At 45.4% G+C, this 18,516-nt stretch overlaps 1 protein-coding gene across 1 annotated transcript; it reads right to left on the bottom strand.

The window, feature by feature from the left end:
* Positions 1 to 300: 300 nt before the first annotated feature.
* Positions 301 to 16,874, bottom strand: LOC127573229 (UDP-glucuronosyltransferase 1A1-like). Its single transcript, XM_052021253.1, has 5 exons — positions 15,927 to 16,874; positions 14,196 to 14,327; positions 12,928 to 13,015; positions 12,394 to 12,613; positions 301 to 937 (listed from the first exon to the last, which is right to left on the bottom strand). The coding sequence occupies exons 1-5, from the start codon at positions 16,788 to 16,790 to the stop codon at positions 661 to 663; spliced, it is 1,581 nt and encodes a 526-aa protein (XP_051877213.1). The 5' UTR covers positions 16,791 to 16,874; the 3' UTR covers positions 301 to 660.
* Between the last annotated feature and the right edge of the window lie 1,642 nt (positions 16,875 to 18,516).

The following is an 18,516-nucleotide window of genomic DNA, read 5'->3' as shown; positions in this document are numbered from 1 at the left end:
TCCTGCCTCTCCTTCCGTATTACCTGATACCCTTGGATATTTAATTCCCACTGATATCCACCCTAATCGGACAGTGGTTGACAATCAAGTGAGCTAGGGACTGGGAAATGGAGAACATTGCTTGATCCACCAGGAATAACTTTGGGAAAGATAAGTTATTGTGCTGGAGCAGAAGGTGATTCACTTTGCTCCTGACTCCATGTTGGGATTATGTTATTGCCAACACTCTATACCTTAAGTGAAAATCTCCAGAATTAACTGGCCTCATTTGTCTGCAAAGTTCTCTACTATAGCAGCATCTTGCATTTAAATGGTATATTAAACATTATCAAATATCTAAAGGAGCTTCACAGCTGCAGTTACAAACAACAATCCACAATGAGCTACATTAGTAAATATTCAGGGAGGTCTCCAAAAATTGGTCAAAGAGGAAAGGAAAGTCTAGAGGAGGAGGGAGAGGCAGAGGCGTTTTGGGAGAGAAATGCAGAGCAGAACTTAGATGCTGAAGGCACAACCACCAATGGAAGGGGAAAGGATGTGAAGATTGGCAAGAGGTAGCAGTGGCCACTGTGGTTTGAGTCAGTCATACGACTCTGGAGGTAAGGTTTAGTCCATCAGACAATCAGATGACCAGGGGAAGCCTCATCTCAAGAAGGTTCTTCAGTCAAGTTTGTTCTTTCTGTGGCCCTTCACTTTGCGTAGACAGACTGAGCAGCACTTGATCACCAGGTAGACAAGCAGCAGGGCCACAGCAAGAAGGGTGCCGATGACATCCAGGCAGTGGTACTGGATCCAGTTCAGATCATGTGCTGCAGTCTGCAAATGTTTGGCACCTCTGTGCTTCATCACAAACTCCAGCCAATAGACAGAGAGCTCCAGGGGCTCTACCAGGCGATCCTTGTGCAGTGAAGACAACCTCATCATGGCTTCCTTGTATCTGAAACATAAAGTTGTTGCACTGTTAAGACAGTGGTCCCCGTTGAAGAGCTCCCAAAACTAGATGTAATCAGTCCCTGAAGCAGGAAGACCCCATTGGATGTAACCAGCCAATGCAGCATTATTGATGGGCTGACTGGTCCTGGTGCTGCAGTTATGATGCAGCCTATGTGCCACACTCAAACTGATGCCACAGTTGTGGACACAGCAGATGTAAAAGTGGAATAAAAACAGAAAATGCTGGAAACACTCAGCAAGTCAGGCAGCATCTGTGGAAAGATAAACAGATCATAATTGATGTTAAAATCCCTTTGAACTGACACTGCCTGAGCTGCTTAACTTAATTATTACAGCACAGTAGCAGCTCAGTTGGCCAATTGGGTCCATACTGGCTCCCAGAACAAACCCATTCCTCCTTTTAGTTCCTTGGAGCCTTGCAATTAATCCTGTCTCACTTGCCCATCAAATTCCCTTTTCATTCTTTTCCCACTTACCTACAACAGGGGTAATCTTCAGCAGCTAGTTAACCTACTAGCATACCTTTGGGATGTGGGAGAAACAGGAACAGCCGGGGGAAATGTGAAGTCTCCATATGGACAGCACCCAACGTTAGGGGGTAACCAGGGCTGGGGGGCTGTGAGGCAGCTGCACTACACACTGCATCACCAATCTATTTTTTGTTTGCATTTTACTTTGTGAAAGAGGAATCTCTGCCACAAGAGGATACTTATTCCAGCCCATCTCCACATCTCTTCCAGGGCCTTCCACCAGTAAAACATACCCCAGTTTATTTATCCCAACTGTCTCCTTCTCACCATGGACCTCCAGTCCCTTCTCATCTCCCACTGGGATGTTCTGCAAGCCAGCTGCTTCTTCCTTGCAAACCCAACCGGACCCCCTCTACCGCTCCCCTCCACACAACCGGACAGGTGCTCACACTGAATCATCTCTCCTTTGACCCCACTCATTTCCTTGAAATAGAGTCATAGCGTTATACAGCACAGAAACAGGCCCTTTGGCCCAACTGGTCCATGCTGACCAAAGTGCCCCATCCAAACTTGTCCCATTTGCCAGCATTTGGCCCATAACCTTCTAAACCTTTCCAACCTATGTACCTGTCCAACTGTCTTTTAACAGTTATTCTACCTGCTTCAACCACTTCCTCTGGCAGCTGATTCCACATAGGTACCACCCTTTGTATAAAAAGTTGCCCTCAAGCTCCTATTAAATCTTTCCAGTCTCACCTTAAACCTATGATCTCTAGTTCTTGATTTCCCAACGCTGGGAAAAAAACTGAGTACATTCACCCTATCTATGCCCCTCATGATTATATACACTTCTATAAGATCAGCTCTCAGTCTCCTATGCTCTAAGGAATAGTCTTAGTCTGTCCAACCTCTCCCTATGCCTCAGTCCCCCAAGTCCTGACAGCATCCCTGTAAATGTTTTCTGCACTCTTTCCAGTTTAAGAACATCTTTCCTATAGCAGGCCGACCAAAACTGAACACAATGCTCCAAGTGTGGCCTCACCAGCGTCTTGTAGAACTGTACCATGACCTCCCAACTTTTATACTCAAAGCCCTGACTGATGAAGGCCAGCAATGCCAAAAGCCTTCTTCACCACCCTGTCTACATGTGACTCCACTTTCAGGGAACCATGTACTCCAAGGTCCCTCTGTGAAATTCCTACCTGGATTTGACTTTCCAAAATACAACACCTCACACTTATCCAAATTAAACTCCATTTGCCATTCCTCGGCCCACTTACTCAGCTGATCAAGATCCCCCTGTAATTTTTGATAACAACCTTGAGAGCTTCAAGTTCCTAGAAGAGAACATCACCAACAGCCTGTCCTGGTCCAACCACGTAGATGCCTCAAGAAAGAAAGCTCACCTGTGCCTCTTTCCTCAGGAGGCTAAAGAAATTTGGCATGTCCTCTTTGACCCTCACCAATTTTTAATCGATGCATCATGGCTTGATGTAGCAACTGCTTTGCCCATGACCACAAGAAACTGCAAGGAGCTCAGCACATCACAGAAACTAGCCTCCCCTCCATCGACTGTCTACACTTCTCACTGCCTTGTAGAGCAGCCAGCATAATCAAAGACCCCAACCACCCTGGACATTCTCTCTTTACCCCCCCTCCCATCAGGCAGAAAATACAGCAGCCTGAAAGCACATACCACCAGGCTCAAGGACAGCTTCTATCCTACTGTTATAAGTCTAGTCTCTGTTCCCTTAGTATGATAAGATGGACTCTTGTCCTTACAATCTACCTGCCAAAGTTATTTCATACTCCCTTTTAGCCCTCCTAATTTCCTTCTTGAGCACATTCCAGCATCCCCTATACTCCTCCAGAGATTCACTTGATCCCTGCTTCCTGTACCTGACCATTGACCCCTTTTTCCTGACCAGGGCCTCAATATCCCTCATCATCCAGGGTTCCCTACTCCTACCAGCCTTGCCCTTCACGCTAACAGGAAAATGCAGACCTTGAGCTCTCATTATCTCACCGTCAAAAGCCTCCCACTTGTCTGTGATCCCTTTGCCCACAAATAACCTTCTCCATTCAGCCTTCACAAGTTCTTGTCTCATGCCGTCAAGATTTACCTTGCCCACATTTAGAACTTGAACCTGTGGACCAGTTCTGTCCTTTTCCATAACTATTTAAAACTAACAGAACAGTGGTCACTGGTCCCCAAGTGTTCCTCCACTGTCACGCCCCACCCTATTACCCAAGAGTAGGTCCAGCTTTGCCCTCTACCTAGTGGGGCCCTCTATATATATTGCCCAAGGAACATTTTCTGAACACTTAAAAAACTTCACCCCATCTAAGCCCTTAAGATTATGGCATTCCCAGTGTCTGTTAGGAAAATTAAAATCCCCTACTGTGACAACCCTATTATTCTTACAACTCTCCACAATCTCCCTGCATGTTTGTTCTTTTAGTTCCCATTGACTATTTGGGGGCCTTTAGTACAATCCCAACAATGTGATCATCCCCTTCTTATTTCTCAGCTCCACCAATAAAGATATATATTTATTTATTAGTCACATGTACATTGAAACACAGTGAAATGCGCCTTTTTGCATTACTGAGAACATGCTGGGGGCAGCCCACAAGTGTTGCCACTCTTCTGGCGCCAACATAGTATGTCCACAGCTCCTAAACTGTATGCCTTTGGAATGTGGGAGGAAACTGGAGCACCTGGAGGAAACCCACACAGACATGGGGAGAACATACAAACTCCTTACAGACAGCAGCAGGAATTGTACCCAGGTCACTGGTGCTATAATAGTGTTATGCTAACCGCTACACTACTCTGCCACCCTTTTTTAAAGCCTCATTGATGATTCCTCAGAAATTTTACCTCTGACTACCGGTGTGACATTCCCCTCAATCAAAAATGCAAATCCCCTCCTCTCTTCCCTTCCATCCTGCCAAAGCAACTGTACCCCAGAACGTTTAGCTGCCAGCCCTGTCCCTCCCTTAGCCATGTTTCCATAATGGCTATAATATCCCAGTACCACGTAGCTATCCAAGCCCTAAGTTCATCTGCTTTACCTAGCAGACCTCTTGCATTGAAATAAATGTAACTTAATCCAACTGTCTTTCCTCACGCCCTGTCAAGCTGCTGCCTGTCTTGTCTACTGACCTTACTGGCATTGAGTTCAATCTCAACTTCCAGAGATTACTACCCTCAAAGTCCTGCTTTTCAACTTCTTCCTTAGCTCCCTATATTCACTCCACAGGACCTCATCCCTTTCTGTACTGATGTCATTTGTGCCAATGTGCACAACGACTTCTGGCTGCTCCCCCTCCCCCTTGACAATGGTCTGTAACCGCTCCAGGACATCCTGGACCCTGGCACCATGGAGGCAACACACCATTCCAGAGTCACTTTTGTGGCCACAGAGTCTCCTGTCCACCCTTTGCCCCCCCCCCCCCCACAACTATCAAGTCCCCTATCACTTGAGTCCTTTCCGCCTTCACCTTTCCGTGCTGAGCCTCAGAGCCAGTCCTGGTGCCACAGGCCTGGCTACTGCTGCCTTCTCCTGAATGGTCATCCCCACTAACAGTATCCAAAATGGTATATTTGTTTTCCAAGGGAATGGCCGCAGGGGAATCCTGCACTCTGCCTACTTCCTTTTCCTTTCCTGGTAGCCACCCAACTACTTTATGTACGTTAGGTACGACTACCTCACTGAAACTCCTATCTATGATACTCTCAGCACCTCAGATGGTCCTGAATGTATCCAGCTCCAACTCCAGCTCTTTCATGTGATCAGTCAGGAGCTGCAGCTGGACACACTTCCCACAGGTGCAGTCCTCAGACGCACTGGAAGACTCCCTGATCTCCCACATCCTGCAGGAGGAGCATGCCACTGCCCTAACTTGCATCCTGAATGCTCTAAGAGTAAAAAGGAAACACAAAGAACCTTACCTGTGCCTCTGCTCACTGAAGACTCACGAGCCAAAGTCTCTTTACTTACCACTCAAACACTGGCCCACTCTCACAATAGCTACTCCACGCGAGCCTGCTTTCCTTTTATTTGCTGATGTGTCTCACAGCTAGCCAATAAGAAATGCTTTGTCAAAAAGCTCTTTTAGCCAGTCATAAAGGCTCCTAATGATTGCTGCTCTGCCTCCTGCCTCTCAGAACCTCGAAATGAGCACAGTAATGGCTCCTTTTTAAGCTTCCAACTGCTTCAAACTCAAACAAATGAGTTTTACATGATACCCTTGGTATCATAGAGTCGTCCAGCGCGTAAACAGGCCCTTCGGCTCACCATATCCCGTCCATGCCAACCTCTTTGCCCAGCTACACTAACCTCACTTGCCTGCATTAGGACTGTGTTCTTCTATGTCTCGCCTATTTAACTCTCCATCTAAATGCCTCCTAAATGTAGGGATTGATTCTGATTCCACCACCTACTCTGGAAACACATTCCAGATATCAACTATCTCTGTGAGTAAAAAACTTACCCCTCAGATCTCCTTTCAAACTCCTTCCTCTTACCTTAAACCTACGGCCTCTTGTTTTTGATGCCCCTACCATCGGAAAAAAGATTTTGACAATCTAAACTCTCCATGCTTCTCATGATTGTACCTACTTCTGTCAGGTCACCATTCGGCCTCCTTTTCTCTGGGGAAAACAAGCCCAGCCCATCCAATCTCTCCCCATGACTAAAGTCCTCCAATCCAGGAAACATCCTGGTAAATCTCCTCTGCACTCTCTCCAGCGCAAGCACATCCTTCTTATAGTGTGGTGACCAGAAATGCACACAGTACTCCAAGTGTGGCCTAACCAGTGTTTTGTAAAGTTCCCAACCTTTATATTCTATGCCCAACCTATGAAGGCAAGCATGCCATATGCCTTCTTCTCCACCTCATTCTCCTAATGACCTACGTTGCCACTTTCAGGGAACTATAGAGTTGGACCCCTAGATGTCTCTGTTCATCAAAAGATCCCAGAAATCTAATTGACTTGTGTTGTTTATTTCAGTTTTCTTTACATTTTGGGTGGCACAGTGGCACAGCTATGGAGCCATTGCCTGACAACTCTAGAGACCCCCGGGTTCAATCCTGACCCACCGGTGCTGTCTGTGTGGAGTTCACGTTCTCCCAGTGACTGCATGAGTTTCCTCCCATATCCCAAAGGCGTGCAGGTTGATAGGTTAATTGGTCACTGTAAATGGCTCCCGATGTGTAGGTGAGTGGTAGAATCTGGGGGGTGTTGATGAGGATGTGGGGAGAATAAAATGGAATTTGTGTGGGATTAGTGTAAAAAAGGGGCGGTTGATGGCTATGGCAGACTTAGTGGGCTGAAGGGCCTGTTTATGTGCTGTACAGGGTGTCCCTGGGTTGCGGAAAACCTGACTTACAAAAATCTGACTTCATGCAAATTCTCCCAGACTCTGCTCTTGGGTATAGTACTCGAATCTCTTCACCAGCAAACAATGCAGATATCACCCTTCTCCAAGATCAAGCATTACAAACCCTGAGCCACCTCTTATTTGCAGAGACTTCCTTTTATTAAACTGCCGATAGTTTTCTCACTGATTAGCAGATCAGGTCCCCCGCCCCGACCCCTGCTCCCGTCAATCCACCTGGGCAGTTGCATTCACACAAACATCTGACACAGTTCACCTACTGGTAACAAATCCCTTCACCTACACTGACCTTCCCCAAACTCTTTACAAATCATTCCCCAACGACTGTCAAGGCTAAAGATTTTGCATTGCGATTTTAGGGGAAATTGTTTATTTCCAATTTACAGAAAATTCAGTTTACAGAGAGTTCTCAGCAGAGTAACCTTTACGTAACCTGGGGACTCCCTGTATCTCTCTGCAGCTCTATTAACACAGATACCAAAAATGGATGCAGCAAGGGCAATTTACTTTAGGTCATTCTCAGAAAGGCCAAACCTATAAAGAAATGAATGTACTAATTAGGAAAAGAAGCCCCTCAAGCCTTCCACACCATTTAACATGAGCACAGTTGATCTGACTGCAATGTGAACTCTGTATTCCCATCGACATATGGTAACCTTTCACCAATTTACTTATCCAGTGTCTCTTGATATTCAAAGACTCCGCTTCCACTGTCCTTTGAGGAAGAGACTCGTGATTCTCCAAGAGAAAATATTTCATCTCATCTCTCACTGAAAGGGGCCAGCCCTTATTTTTAAGGTTGTAGATTCCCCTGCATTAGGAAACCACCGGCTGGTAGTCATTGAGCTCTCAGCAAGCAGCAACTTGTTCATTTAAGTTGGGGCCGAAGTGCAAACAACAACTAAAGGCGAAGGAAAATACTACAGATGTTAGAAATCTGAAGTAAAATCAAAATTGCAGGAAACATTCTGAAGTCAGGGTCATACAGCTCAGAAACAGGCCCTTCAGCCCACCTATTCCATGCTAGCCATCAAACCCCCATTTACACTAATCCCATTTCATCCTCCCCACTTTCTTATCAACTTCCCCCAGATTCTATACTCACCTACTAACCTGGTCCAATTACAATGCCAATTAATCTACATCTTTGGAATGAAACCCACACGGTCACAGGGAGAACATTCAAACTCCACACAGACAGCGCCAGAGGTCAGGATTGAACCCAAGTCTCTGCAACTGTGAGGCAGCAGCTCTGCCAGCTCTGCCACTGTGCCACACAAAAGGTCTTTGACGTATAATATTTTCCCTGTTTCTCTCTCCACAGATGCTCCCTGATCTGCTGAGTGTTTCCAGCGTACTCTTGCTTTTATAACTGCAAAAGGAGTTCTTGGTGTCCCAACTCAATCCTTCTTTGTTGTAAAGAAATATAGAACTGGACATGATGATATTAGGAATTTGGAAAAGACACTTTATAACCCTCTTCAATCATCAGTTGTGCGTTGATCAAATAATACACTCAATTAGAAAAGGTGAGTTCAACTTGAGATGAAGAACACACTTACAAAAACAGCAAATGGGAAGGTTTGAGGTTAATTACTCCCCAGAGCTTTTCTACACCTATTTTAATTTCTGCTGAGAAAATGAGGCTTTGTGCCTTGATTTCAAAGATGCAAAGTTATAGCAGTCAATAGGGGCAAGGTAACTAGGGCTGACTGCAGCACTGATCCTGGATCTCCCTCCTCTCCACTGCCGCTAAATTCTTTTGTAAGATGTTCTGTAAGGTCTCCAGGTCATTAGAGATGATGTACTTCCTGAATCCTAGTGTGGATTTCATTCCTCACACAGAACTGATGCCATGATTCTTGCCCTACACCAGTTGGAGGAGAAGACTGCTGAGCATCAAACAGCCCAGAGCATTGTCTACGTTGAGCTTAGTAAGCTGTTCGGCTCTGTTGGAACCCCTGCTCTCTGGTGCATTCCTCCAAAGTTCAGATCAACTTACCAACCTCACACAACATGCATACCTTTGTGGCAAATCAGATCCCTTTCCATTAACCAATGTGGTTGAATAGGGCTGTGTACTTGCTCCTACATTATTGACTCTGGAGTGCAGATAGTCACAGCCTGCAGTTCCACCTTTGGTAGCAAGAGTGAACAATGCTGCCAGTGAGGTTAAGGGAGGAGCAGATGAGCGTGGCTATTGACTGCAGCTATCTTTATCAGATACACATCATTCTGTGCAAACTGGTGTCAAGCAAGGCTGTGTCACGGGCCTAACACTTCTCTCATTCTTTCTCACTGCAAGCTGTGCCTCATCCCTAAAAAGCTTCCCATTGGGGTGAAACTAATCTAATGGGAAACTGTTTGACTGACACCAGCTCCACTTCCAAACCAAGGTCACCCCAACTTTCATCACTGAAGTGTTGTACGCAGTTGGTGGCAGTGTATGTGTACGCTTAGAAGCCAAGTTGCAACTGATTGTTGACTCGTTCACGTAAGCGTATGAAGTGGCCTTACACTTAACGTCCACAGAACAAAGGTCTTCTACTAACCTGCCTCTGCTGCACAATGCTGCCCTCCCACAATAAGGGCTCACAAAGATAGACCACTTCCCATATCCTGGGAGCCTACTCTCAGTCATTCATGCATTCATGATGAGCTTCACCACTACATCCAGTGCACCACTTTTGCCAGTCTAAGGGAAAGAGCATTTGAAGATCAAGAGCTCGAACCTGGCACAAAGCTCGTGGTCTGTTGGACGGCAGTCATCCCTGTCCTCCTGAATGCTTCTAATCCATGAACTACCAGAGCCCACCTCCTTGTTGTGTGTGCTTTAGCTAAGGACATTTGGAAAAGGATGCAATGATCCTTGTTGAGGTTTGCCCCAAGCAGTTGCATAACAGTGGACTCTGTGACCTGAGAGCTGTTTATTAATTGCTACTGGAAGATCAGCAATTCAGTGACAAATGCACTTTGGTCCACCTGAACTTGCTGGTCTTCAGGTGTACGGAGACGTCCATAAACAAAAGCTGTCTACTGGCACATTCCAGGATGCGGGAAGATGTGCTGAAGGACGCACTGAAGCTCGGTGTAGTCACCACAAGTGTCTGTGGGGGAGGACCACAGTCAAAGGACCTGCCACCACTGGACATTGAGGGGCTTTGTCCTGTGAAACAGCCTCTCAAACCCTTCAGGGGTGCATTATTCGAGAGGAAACATGAGTGGTGTTGGTGCATTGTAAGAAAATGTATTGAATTGAGAGTACAATGTATGTAGGGAAAGATGTGTATTGATCATATTTCCTACATGTATTATGAATAAGGTATATTTTTGAACTAAAAAAAAAATCCCTGGACTACCAGATTCAAAGTTCTGACAAGGTATTACCACCACCATCTCCACAAACTCCATCAAATCCACTGGGAGGATATGTGAACCAATGTTAGTGTCCTCTCCCGAGCCAACATCCCCAACATCGAGGCCTGAGTTACACTGTAGGTCCCATTGGGCACCATGTCTTTTGCTTGCCTGACACCAGACCCCTGTCACAGGGACTCTGTTCTGAACACTCTGTCCCAGCAAAAGATTACCAGGCAGACCAATGGAAAGATTGGAGGATGTTCTCAAAGTTTCCTCTCTGTTTTGTGAGAATCCCAAGCCCATGACCACTCAATATGGAAAAAAAGCATTCAGGATAGCATTGAGAAGCACGAATCCATGCAACAAACGTTCACAAAGACTCTGCATAAATGGCAGGAGGAATGTACCAGCTTAGAAGCTACCCAACAGCCCACCCCATCAGGGATATCCTGATCTACCTGGGGCAGAGTTTGTGGGTCTCACATTGACTTCCACAAAACCCATAGAACTGGGGTAGAGCAAGTCATCCTTGATCCCAAGGTACTGCCTAAGATGGACACTGTAGGTTTCTCTCTCGCAACACTATTCATCAGCACATTTCTAACCCTCCGCTGATTTGAAACCAGATTTCTAAATGTTTGTACTGCATACAAAGAGGCCATTTGGCCCATCATGTTTATGCCAACTCACAAAGCAATCCCATTTTACAACTTTCCTTGTAACTGTTCTCCCCACATTCCTATGAATGTTCCTCACCCTCCAAATTCTGCCATCACCTAGACAATAGGGGCAACTTACAGTGGCTAATTAAACCATCAGCACAAGACAGCATCAGAGGTCAGGACTGAACCCTTGTCTCTGGTGCTGGGAGGCAGCAGCTCTACCAGCTTTGCCACTGTGCCACCCAATCGATTAAACCATTTTCTGCATTTCAACAACTCGGTTTTTTGCCATTTCTTCAATGTGACAAAGGGCAAAGCTGAGGAGGACAGAAGCCCTGGACGGACAATGTCAGGAGTGATCGGTCACAGGAGGGCATCCTGATGACTGAGGTGGGCAGTTGAAGAATGAGAGGTGACTTCATTTAAACTTGCAAAACCCTTATCGGGCTTGACAGATAGGATGCAGGCAGGATGTCTCCCTGGCTGAGGAATCTAGTACCGGGGTCATAGTTTCAGAATTAGGACAAAGAGCAGGAGAGAATTTTCCACACATAAGGTGGAGAACCTTCAGAACTCTCTATCTCGGGGGGCCTTGGAGCCTCAGTCATTGAGTTCATTCAAAACGGAAATGCATAGATTTCTGGATATTGAGGAAATTGAAGGCTAAGAGGGTGATGCAGGAAAATGGAGTGGATATAAAAGATCAGCTGAGACCTTGAGCGAGCTCCAGATGGTCTACTCCTGCTCCTAATTCTTGTGTCCTTGCGTTAAACCTAACAGCTTTAAAATCAACAGGCACAAAGCATGAAGTAGACAGGCATTGTATGAAACCCCAGACTGGCATTATGCTAAGCACAAAGCAAAAACGATAGCCCTTTTTTTTATTCTTTTATGAGATGTGGCAGTCATTACCCATCCTTACTTGTCCTCTAAATGTAATTGCCCACTGGGCCATTTAAGCAGAAGGTTTGGAATCAATCACATTAATAAGTAACCCAAAATAATGGCATTGCTCCATGGAGATGATAAATCCATCTACTGCGATGTGGCAACAATTACTCTCTTTTGCCTCTGAGCCAGTTTTTGTTTCACACAATAATTCTTTGAAGGTATCATTCTTTCCCCTGTGTCATGAGTTCAAGTCTCACTCCAGAAAACTAGACATGCATTCCAGTGCACTACTGAGGGACTGCTGGACTGTAGGAATTGATATCTTTGGGGAGGGTATTCAGCCAAGATTTCACTCTCTGTCTCAGGATGGTAATAAAATATTTTAAAGAGTCAGGAGGTTTTTTTTGTCCCTGACGATCCCTCAACCAACATCATTAATACAGATAATATGTTCATTATCACTGCACTGTTTGTAGGATCTTGCCGTACACAAATTATAGCAGTAGGTTTGGCAAAGCACTCATTTGGTTAGAAACTTCTTTGGAACGCCATGAAGTCTAACAACGGATAAGATTTTTCTTTGCTCAATTTTAAATCTTTTGACTTTGAAGATTTCATGTATCTCCAAGCGATGTGAAAATCACTGACCTGATGTCATTGATAACATTGTTTAATGCATCCACAAGATCCCGGGAAGTGATATCCTTCAAATTCAAGATAACCCCAGCCCCATGACGCATCATACGTAGCGTGTTATCCATCTGATCTCCAAATAATGGCATCATGACCATCGGTACAGCATTGCAGATTGCCTCGTAGATTCCATGTGCCCCTCCATGGGTCAGGAAAGCTCGTGTTTTGGGATGTGCTAGTCCGCAGAACGATGGAAAACAATAAATTATTCCCGCCATTATCCAATGAAACTTGAATCAATTACCTTCAGCAATGATTAGAAGAAATTAGCAACAAATTCACCCACTTTTCAGCGACAGCTACAACTGGTCAGCATAAGGAAACAGGAAAACTGCAGGTCACTTCAACAACAACTCTGCAAACATCAATTTGATATATCAAGTATTTCAATCAAGGCATCCATCCCTCCTGTGAACAGGCTGTGGGTCCCTGTTCTCACACCCTACTACCAATGGGGGAGGACATTATCAACCCATGTTGCTCTCTTACCCAGTAAATCGTTCTGTGGCAGCCATTCCACCAGCTTGGTGTTGGGTTCCAGTTTTGAGGGTCTTTCTCCACTGTGTCTCCACACCACCTGTCACAAGAGAGGCAAAGGTCAGCTGCAGGGTCATAGACTCATACAGCATGGAAACAGACCCTTCAGCCCAACTCATCCATGCCAACCAAGATGCCTATCTAAGCTAGCCCCATCTGCCTGCATTTGGCCCATATCCCCCTAAACCTCTTCTACCCATGTACCTGTCCAAATGTCTATTCAACATTGTAATTGTACCCATCTCTACCACTTCCACTTCTTCTGGCAGCTCGTTCCATTTTCCCACCATCCTCTGTGGGGAAGACGTGTCCCTCAGGTCCCCTTTAAATCTTTCCCCTCTCGCCTTAAACCTGTGCCCTCTCATTTTGGGCTCCCCTACCCTGGGAAGATGACTGTGACCATCTCCCCTATCTTTGCCCCTCATGATTCTATGAACTTCTGTAAGGTCACCTCTCAGCATCCTTCGCTCCTGTCAACCTAATCTTACTTGTTCCCTGAGGTTTCAGTGTGGCTTAGCATGTGGAACATGCACACCTGACCCGCAGGGCACTGGGATCAAGTTTAACTCCAGAGGCAAAAGCAGAAAGCCTTGCCTTACCTATCTGATACACTACAGATGGGGTGCAGCACTGTTGTAGGTGTAATTGTTTGGGTGAGATAGTAAAATGAGACTTCCTCAGGTGGAGGTAAATGACCCCACGGCTACTGTTCTGAAGAAGTGCAGGAGAGTTCTGCTAGTGATCCTGGATATTATTTATCCCTGAAGTAACATCACTAAGAATGGACTTTCTGGCCATTGTCACACACAAAAGCATCTTCAAATGCTCCTTATTGTGTATTTTCTCTTTTGTAAATGTCAAGGGTTTCTGAAGGAAAGTCATTGACATGAAAACTAATTCTGCTTTTCTGTCCACAGTCACTGACTAACCTGTGAATATTTACAGCATTTTCTGATATCCCTTCAGATTTCCAGCAGTGTTTTGTTTTCTTGCCTCCTGTATGAATACACATGTAACAGGGACCTTGGATCACAAACAAAAGCAGGCCTGGAATGAGCAGTGTTAACCACGGGCAAGAGCTCTGATCAAAGGTCTCCAGACCAATGGCCAACTGGCCGCCACACACTGGAAGGGACGGAAAGCATAAAGGCCTGTACCCGGCTTGTAAATTTGTTGTGCATGTGTTGACCAGGCAAAAGTCTGCCTCCATTTGTAATCACCTTCTGAGGAATTTGACCAAATGCTTCTGCAATCGTGTTGGCTGTTGAGATTGGCATGTCAGAAATCATGGATCCTAAGGAGAAGATCACAGCACCATGTTCTCCAGAACTGTTCAGAAAGTCTTCCAGGTCCTAGAAAGAAAAAAAATTCAAAGGAAGAAGTTGCACTGGGGAAGTCTTCTCATAACATGCTCCCCATTTCTTCCTCACTTACTATGGGCTCCACACTCCCAACTCTGAACTCAGTAGCATGAGCAAAATCCCCGGAGAGATGCAGACTAGTTTCTTTTTGTTCATTTAATCTGATTATTTCATTTAATCTGATTAATGTTTAAGGACTCTGGCGAATTGAGGAAGGGGGCAGGGAAAATAAGGTGCATTTTAAGGCAAAAGCACCAAATGAAATCCAGAGGATCAAAATAAGAGAAAGTCCTGAAAAGACCCAGCAGGTCAGGCAGAATCTGTGGAGAGGGAAACAGAGTCCATGTTTCAGGTCAATGACCTTTCATCAGAGCTCAATTGTTCTGCACAAAACTACTGGATGAAGGAATAATGGAAATCGAGAGTCTCACACCTCCTCCTTCCTTGGGAGAATACTACCCCCAGACCACATCAAACACACCCAGATCTTTCCAGTTCTGACCTCCAGTCTTCAATCTGAAACATTAACTCTGTTTCTCTCTCCATCGATGCTGCCTGACCTGTTGAGTGTTTCAAGCATTTGCTGTTTTTATTGCACATTTCCAGCATCTGCACTTTTTTTGGTTTTACTAGATTCACCTTAGCTGGATACCTATGTGAACACATTCCCCCACGGCGCACAAGCACAGTGACTGCAGCCTGTACTGTATACAGTGTGCACAATCCACAGAGTGCACTGCAGCCAGTCACCAAAGAATGGACAGAATCTCCCAAGCACACATCACTACCAAGGACCAGGCAGCAGCCGTATGGAACACTACCACCTTCCCAGTATCCTCCAACTCACATGCTATCCTTACCTGGTAATTTATCCCAATTTCTTCATCACCGACTAAAACAGATTTTGTTTATTTTGTTCTTTCTTGTAAAAATTGTACGTAAATTGTGAATGCTGCTTATCTGATGCCATGTGCCTGTGATGCTGCTGCAAGTAAGTTTTTCATTGCACCTGTACTTGTGCATATGACAATTAACTCGACTTTGACTTTGAGTGTCTTCACCACATGAAGTGCACCAATTTGAACCCCACTTCCTCAAGGTCACTGAGTGCTGGCTAATATATGCCACCATCACTTGCACGCACATACTCCCAGCACAATTAATTGCAATCTGCTCTGGAGCAATGTGTTATATCACCACAGACTCTCATTAACTACAATACTCAACCGACAAATGGAATGGAGTGAAAGGCAGACAGGTGCCAAAGTCTCAAATGTTTGATGATAGTGGTGAGACTGGTAACATTTTAAATGTGAAGGAATGTCCTGACATGGGTCTTTGTCCTAACTTTCATTTTTATAATGTCATAATCATATGCATAAGTTTGGTTATTAAAACAACATTGATAAATTTGTCAGATTAAATTGAACGCTACCTGAATGACCTACAAACTCAAATAATTCAATAATTCAACATTATACTCATTTCTCATACCCAGGAAGTGTGCACCTGCCATCTTACACTGTTGTACTTGCACTTGTCACAGAGACACATGCCCTCTCAGTGAATTCACACCAGCACTGCTCCCACCTGGGGCAAGGGTTTCCTCTCGTTGCAGTTGACGCCTCCAACAAGGACCATGTTTGGCATCAGGGGTCTCGGGTACTCCAGGATGAAGTCGTATCGCAGTAGCCAGATGGAAGACTGGCCCAGCAGCTGGACTAGACTCACATCTCTCTGGAGGAACCTGGTGGCCAACTCTTCAAATGACGAATACACAAAGTGACATATCAATGGATCCAAAAAACTAATCATCAGGTTTCCAACCCTTTGGAGAAAAGTCATTCGATCAGTGTTCCCTGTGAAAGTTCTTGGGACAAACGAGAGTGGTCTGGGACACTTAGTGGCTGAGTATTCCAAACCGCAAGGGATTCCTCGCAGTAAGTTGACGGTGGGGAGAGAGAGATACTCAGCAATGATCACACCACAAGGGGAAAAGGGGTCTGTCAGTAGGGCATCAAATTTTTCTTCAGCCAGCTCCTGCATCAACTCTGCGTTGAACAGGAAATGCTCACAGTTAGACAGGACAAACTGCCTGTACCCATTCATATGCTCCATTGTCCTCCAAACTTGCTCAAAAGCAGTCCCATTGAAAAAAGCCACCTTTATCAGATTTCTGTGTATCTGCTCCACTTCTTCATTGCTGAAGGGAATGAAATAAGTCTTGCTGGTGTAGTGATGGGATGTCTTAATCGTCAGAGTGTTTTCAGGGTAAACGACAACAATTTGATGTCCTCTCTCGTGAAGCTCCTCCAGTATAGTCTGCATGCTGAGCCAATGACTCCCGTCGACAGGAACAGTCAGCAGCTTTCCACTCTCAGCTGGGATCCAAGACCATTGCAAGCAAACCAGGAACCACGCAAGCCGGCCAATGTTGTGATAAATCTGAGCCATCCCGGGAAACAACTAGGAAAGTTCAGTGACAGAGTAAGAAGGGCTCTTGGCATTTAAATACCACCCAGTGAAACCTCCTGACAAACCTCACCTTGAATCCTATCTTTGTCGGAGCTTGTGAAAGCTGGATTATTAATGTTTAACAGACAGCCTGCAATTATTTACTCAAGATAATGTTTTCTCAGATAAGCTTTTCCAACCTCAGTAATGCGTTTAGAGACAAGACTTACAATATGCCTATCAACTGTACCCATTTGAGGTGGTGGGAGTTTAACAGGAAATGTGTGTTCAGACCTCATTGTTGTGATTGGACAGCTTAGACCAAACACACTGTTGGTGAATGTGGCATTCCTCAGTTTATTCCCCTTCCATAATAATTGAACCCAGGCCTGTCCCTCTTAATGGGATGCTGCTTTGTGGGTGCAGATTTTGCTGGAAGTCACAAAACACAACTCACTGGAGGAAGTGCTGGGCAATCACAACAGGGACTGAGCCACCCCAACATTTTTAATTGTCTCTCCAGCAGGAGGAAACAGGAGCACCCGGAAGAAACCAAAACAGTCACAGAGAGAACGTGCAAACTACACACAGGCAATCTCAACACATATTTGAACAATTATTGAGGGATGAAAATCATGCAGTTACAACACTTTGATATTAACTGTAGTTGCCTCTGATTTGTAGGACGAGATGACCAGTAACTTGTGCCTGTCTAACTTACCAGGTTGGAGGAGGGGGCCCTCCTCAGTATGGGAATTAGGGTGATATAGGTCATTGACCCTGCTGCTGTTCAGAACGTTTTACGTAAGGAAGATCAGCAGGTATCTGCAGCATGTTATTGAGACAGCATATCTGCTGGACTGTCCTCCCGACAGTGCCATTCACTCACCATCACCACATTCATCTTTTCATCTTTATCACTGCAAGAGTCTGAAGGAATACCACTATCCAGGAACCACACAACTACCACCCATCACTCCTCCTCACCGCCACCCATCTTTGGACAGGAGCACCACTGCAGAGAGGAGGAGGACTCCCAACACTACCAAGCACCAGCTGGGACCATCAGGGTTGAACAGGTGGGATTGGAGTCATGTGCATTACACCTTGAGGCTCCTGGAGCAAAGGCAAATGAAATCCAGTGGGCAACTTCTTAGAGAAAGAGATTTCACATCAGTGCCAGAGGGCTCAGGTGCGGATTACAATAGGAAGCACACATTCTGCTGATGCAAGTGGAAATGCTTGGTGCATTATCGTCTGTCTGACAGCATGCAAAGGATACCAAAGAGCAAAAAGGGTCAGGATGCCCTCTTTCCTGTCTGCAAGTGGGATGCATCTCAGTGCAACCAGCATTGACACTCCCAATGGCGTAGCAGATCTCTGCTTCCACTGAGGCACAGGACATCCAAGATGTGGTGTCTCCATGGAGATCTAGTTCTCCAATCTGCTTGCTGTCAACCAGACACACTGCTGTTCTTCAAGAGAGATGCCACCCGGGAGCACATCATGGAAATCGGAGCATGATTGCTGCTCTTTGTGTGATGTTTTGACAGAAGAATTATTATCTGATCACGCCAGATGCACAGCCCGTTGTATGCCTTTTTCAATATGTTACTGTCTCTCCTCCCACCACTTCTGTCCTGCAGGATATCAGATGGATTAAATGGGCCAAGCTGCAGAGATATGAGTAACGTGGGACTGCAATTACAGCACAGTGCTATAGGTT

This window comes from Pristis pectinata, chromosome 1 (assembly GCF_009764475.1).
Source record: "Pristis pectinata isolate sPriPec2 chromosome 1, sPriPec2.1.pri, whole genome shotgun sequence".
NCBI classification, from domain to species: domain Eukaryota; kingdom Metazoa; phylum Chordata; class Chondrichthyes; order Rhinopristiformes; family Pristidae; genus Pristis; species Pristis pectinata.
Note: the sequence above shows the minus strand (reverse complement) of the source record. Positions and strands in the feature narration are given on the sequence as shown.

Coding starts and splice junctions, on each gene's coding strand:
- LOC127573229 (XM_052021253.1), bottom strand. CDS start 16,790: ATGGCTCAGATTTATCACAACATTGGCCGGCTTGCGTGGTTCCTGGTT. Junction 13,016..14,195: donor TTGGTCAAATTCCTCAGAAG/GTGATTACAAAT, acceptor CTCTTGTGACAG/GTGGTGTGGAGACACAGTGG. Junction 12,614..12,927: donor GCCACAGAACGATTTACTGG/GTAAGAGAGCAA, acceptor TCTGCGGACTAG/CACATCCCAAAACACGAGCT.